The sequence below is a fragment of the Antennarius striatus genome, chromosome 1 (assembly GCF_040054535.1).
Source record: "Antennarius striatus isolate MH-2024 chromosome 1, ASM4005453v1, whole genome shotgun sequence".
Lineage (NCBI taxonomy): Eukaryota > Metazoa > Chordata > Actinopteri > Lophiiformes > Antennariidae > Antennarius > Antennarius striatus.
In genome coordinates this window covers 315,001-319,283 of record NC_090776.1, presented here as the reverse complement: position 1 = coordinate 319,283, position 4,283 = coordinate 315,001, and the positions used below count along the sequence as shown (strand labels likewise).

The following is a 4,283-nucleotide window of genomic DNA, read 5'->3' as shown; positions in this document are numbered from 1 at the left end:
ACTACAACCAAGGCAGTCACAGACTGCTACATCCTGTGGCACCTCTGAATTCAAAATGTTACCCTGACCTGCTGTCATAGGTCAAAGATCAAAGCTAGTGCTCTGACATACTGTATTTGATCAAAGCTCTAGCTTTGATCTATGATCTATAGACCATAGACCCAATCAGGGTCATTCCCTTCACCTGTGTCTCCTCACTAACCAGTGCCTCGTCTGCACTGGTTAGTTAGAGGCAGGTGACTCCTCCTCCACCTCCCCTTGGACTATTAGCATTGATGCTAATGCGGTGCTCCTGGTTTGGGGGGGTTCTGTGGGATGTGGGGGTGTTTCTCATAATAAAATGTTCTTATTGCAGCCTGACAGAAGCCCCGCCCCTTTGCGTCACACCGGTCTCACTGATGGGGTTAGGCTCTCTGACACTCAAAGCGACCGGGTTCAGTTTTTTTTATTTTTTTTATTTTATATACTGGTTTGATCCCCGAAGGGAAATTAAGAAAGAACGCACACTCTAGCTACTGATTACAAACGCATGCATACATACATGTGACTACAGGCCCCTGTAGCACACACACACACAGGGGGGCCTGTAGGCATGCAGGGGGGGTAGAGTGGCAGGCAGCTCCTTCTTGGTGCGCCTCAAATGAGCAATTTGTAAAGGGGACGGCACCTTGCTCAAGGGTGCCTCGGCAGTGCTCCGGAGGTGAGCTGACACCTCCCACTGTTAGCTCACCTCCGGGTATTTTGGGGGGGGCGGGAGCGGGAATCGAACCGCCGATCTTAAATCATAGGACGACCCGCTCTACCGCCCGCTTTACCACTGAGCCACTGCCGCCCAGACGCATTCAGACGCTAACGCGTTTGCTAGCATTAGCATGAGGTGATTAGCTGACAGGTGGGACCTGAAGCAGGTGTGAAGGAAGGAGAACATTGATGAATGAATACATTAGACCTGATAGAGACTGGATACACTCTGGTGTTATGGCGCCAGCGTTCAGACGAGCCCCCCCATCAGGCAATAAGCTTCCTGAGTGCCGCTCGCGGCGCAGGAGATTAGCTCTGGCATGAATGATTCATCAGTTCATTAGCATAAAATAAAAACACAACGTACAAAACCTTATTTATTAGATTCTCCGTCCTTTCACACGTATTTTACACGTTAACAACACGATAAAGCAGACCTGGAATGAATTACACGTTAAACATCACGCTGCGTGTAGATACTGTTGACCAGTCAGCTGAGAGCTGGGGGGGAGGGGCTTCCTTAAGGCAACTGATCAACCAATCAATCCATCCATCCATCAATCAATCAATCAATCAATCAATCAATCAATCAATCAATCAGTCAATCAAATCCATTAATCAACCTGTATTTATAAAGCACTACATCACATCAGTCCTGTTGAGTTCTGCCCCGGTTTGAATGATCCAATCACGGCTCAGTCTACATCCTGGAGACCTAAAGGAACGTGTTCTGTAAAGCAGTGGCCCCCAGTAGAGACCAGAGGAGACACAAACCAGTAGAGACACAAACCAGTAGAGACACAAACCAGTAGAGACAGAAATCCAGTGGTTTTCCTGTTGGTCGTATCGTGTATTGATTGTATTGATCATATTGATTGATCATGTTATATTAACGTCTTTATCCTCCACACCTGAAAGGACAACCGTTAAAACATCGTCTGCCGTTAAACAGGTCCGGTGTAACGACTGGGGGTCACTGCTGTGGTTCCAGGCAGAGCGCCGCCATGAGGACATGAGAACATGAGGACACAAAAACACGAGGACATGAGAAGATGAGGACACGAGAACATGAGGACATCAGGACATGAGAACATAGAGGACATGAGAACATAGAGGACACAAAAAACATGAGGACATGAGAACATGAGGACACAAGAACATGAGGACATGAGAACATGAGGACACAAGAACATGAGGACATGAGAACATAGAGGACATGAGAACATAGAGGACACAAAAAACATGAGGACATGAGAACACGAGGACACAAGAACATGAGGACATGAGAACATGAGGACACAAGAACATGAGGACACAAGAACATGAGAACGTGAGGACATGAGAACATGAGGACATGAGAACATAGAGGACACAAAAAACATGAGGACATGAGAACATGAGAACATGAGGACACAAGAACATGGGAACATAGAGGACATGAGAACATAGAGGACACAAAAAACATGAGGACATGAGAACATGAGGACACAAGAACATGAGGACATGAGAACATAGAGGACATGAGAACATAGAGGACACAAAAAACATGAGGACATGAGAACATGAGGACATGAGAACATGAGGACACAAGAACATGGGAACATAGAGGACATGAGAACATGAGGACACAAAAACATGAGGACATGAGAACACGAGGACATGAGAACATGAGGACATGAGACATGACGGTCCTTCACTGGACAAACAGGAAACAAATGTCCGTCTCTAGAGAACCTATGACCTTCAGGAAGCTCAAGGTCGCGTCAGAAACACTGAATATTTGATCTATTCTGAAGATTTAATGTCAAAACCTAAAATACAGAATACTTTACAGTAAACAAAGACAGACGCTCGTGTGAGAACGTTTCACCACTAACGTCCTCTGACGGCAGGAGGGGCTTATCTCCAGGTGTGAACCAGATTAGACCAGATTAGAATCATTAACACACAGCCCCCCCCAGGCAGAGACGGACGCCCGGGGGAAATTAAAGATAAAGGCCATGGCTTGACGTGTGAGCGCTTCATAAACCCCCCCACAGAGGGCCGGATGGGGGGGTCGGTACACCCAGACGTGGTGAACTAAACGCTTCCTGAGCTTCTTCCCCCCGTCGGAGCAGAAAACAGGAGCCATCAGCTTCAGGCCTGAGACGGATCTGAAGCTGATTCTGCTTTGATAACAAAATCTACCTGTGAGCCCCTCCCCCTCCCCGCAGACACGCCTCCAGCAGCCCAGCCAATCATGTGCTGTATTCACTCAGTCTGTTACACACACCCACCTGCCTGTTAGCCTGTTAGCATGTTAGCATGTTAGCGCCGTCGCTAATATAAATTTACACAAATCTGAATCTGAAATGTTAAAGAGTCCCTGAAGTAAGAAAAGGTTCAGTGACCCCCCCTCAGAGGTCCAGTCTGGTCCGACCCCCTCGTGGTCACATGATCTTCATGTTGAACTGGCCGGGTGTCTCGGTGGGACTGTCCTCTTGCGGCTCCTGCGTGGGCGGCGCCCCCCCCTGGGGGCGGGGCTTGATGCTGCGGTTGCCGCGGCTCCAGAGGAACAGCAGCACCAGGCAGAAGAGCCCCACCCCCAGGAAGGAGATGAAGCCCATGGTGGTGGCCACCACCAGCGTGGTCACGTCCAGCGGGAACGCCGCTGCCACCTGCGTCACGTTGGCCCCGCTCTCGCTGGGCTGGTTGGCGATGAAGGCGAAGGTCTTGTTGGGGGGGTGTGGCCAGTGGGGGGAGTGGCTGTGCACGAATAGGTGGGCGGAGCTGCTGGCGTTGCCGGCGGCGTTGCTGGCGGTGCACACGTATGTGCCGTTGTCCTGGATCTGGGCGTAGCGCACCTCCAGCGTCCCGTCGGGGGCCACCGACCGCCTGGACCCCCCCGTCCTGGTGGTGACCAGCTCCTTCCTGGGGGTGCGCCACGTGACCACGGGGGCCGGCTCGCCCTCGCTGGGGCAGGAGAAGCGGACGGTGGAGCCCTCGTCCACGTGGCTCTCCTGCCCCCCCCGGTGGGTGATGCTCGCCCGGCGACAGGCGAAGTGGTCGGGGGGGAGGACGTCCGGGAAGTCCTTGAAGGCCTTCCCCTTCAGGGAGGGGGGGGTGGAGCACACGGGCTGCTGGCGGTGGAAGTTGAGCCTCCAGCGGCGGCGGAACACCCACAGCAGGCGGCAGTCGCAGGCCAGCGGGTTGCCCCCCAGCGCCAGCGTCTCCAGGTTCCCCACCGAGTGCAGCGCCGCCTCCTCCAGGGTGGGGAGGCGGTTCCCCGACACGTTCAGCACCCGCAGCTGGCTCAGCCCCCGGAAGGCCTGGGGCTCGATGGCCGCCAGGCGCCCCCCCGCCAGGTGGAACGCCTGCAGCCGCTGCAGACCGCTGAGCCGGCCCCCCTCCAGCCAGCCAATGGGGTTGAAGGACAGGTTGAGGAAGCGCAGGTGCGTCAGGTGGGCGAGGGCGGGGTAGGGCACGGCGGTCAGGTGACAGTCGGTGACCGCCAGCCAGGTGAGGTTCAGCCCCCACAGGCTGCGGGGGGTCAGCGTGTCCAG

The 4,283-nt window shown here is 53.5% G+C and overlaps 1 protein-coding gene across 1 annotated transcript in view; it reads right to left on the bottom strand.

Moving 5' to 3' along the window:
* Positions 1–3,170: 3,170 nt before the first annotated feature.
* Positions 3,171–4,283, bottom strand: part of lingo1b (leucine rich repeat and Ig domain containing 1b) — a 1,845-nt gene continuing 732 nt past the window's right edge. The window contains exon 1 of the mRNA XM_068319941.1: positions 3,171–4,283. This exon is cut by the window's right edge and continues 732 nt beyond it. Within this exon, the coding sequence (XP_068176042.1) occupies positions 3,171–4,283 (1,113 nt within the window).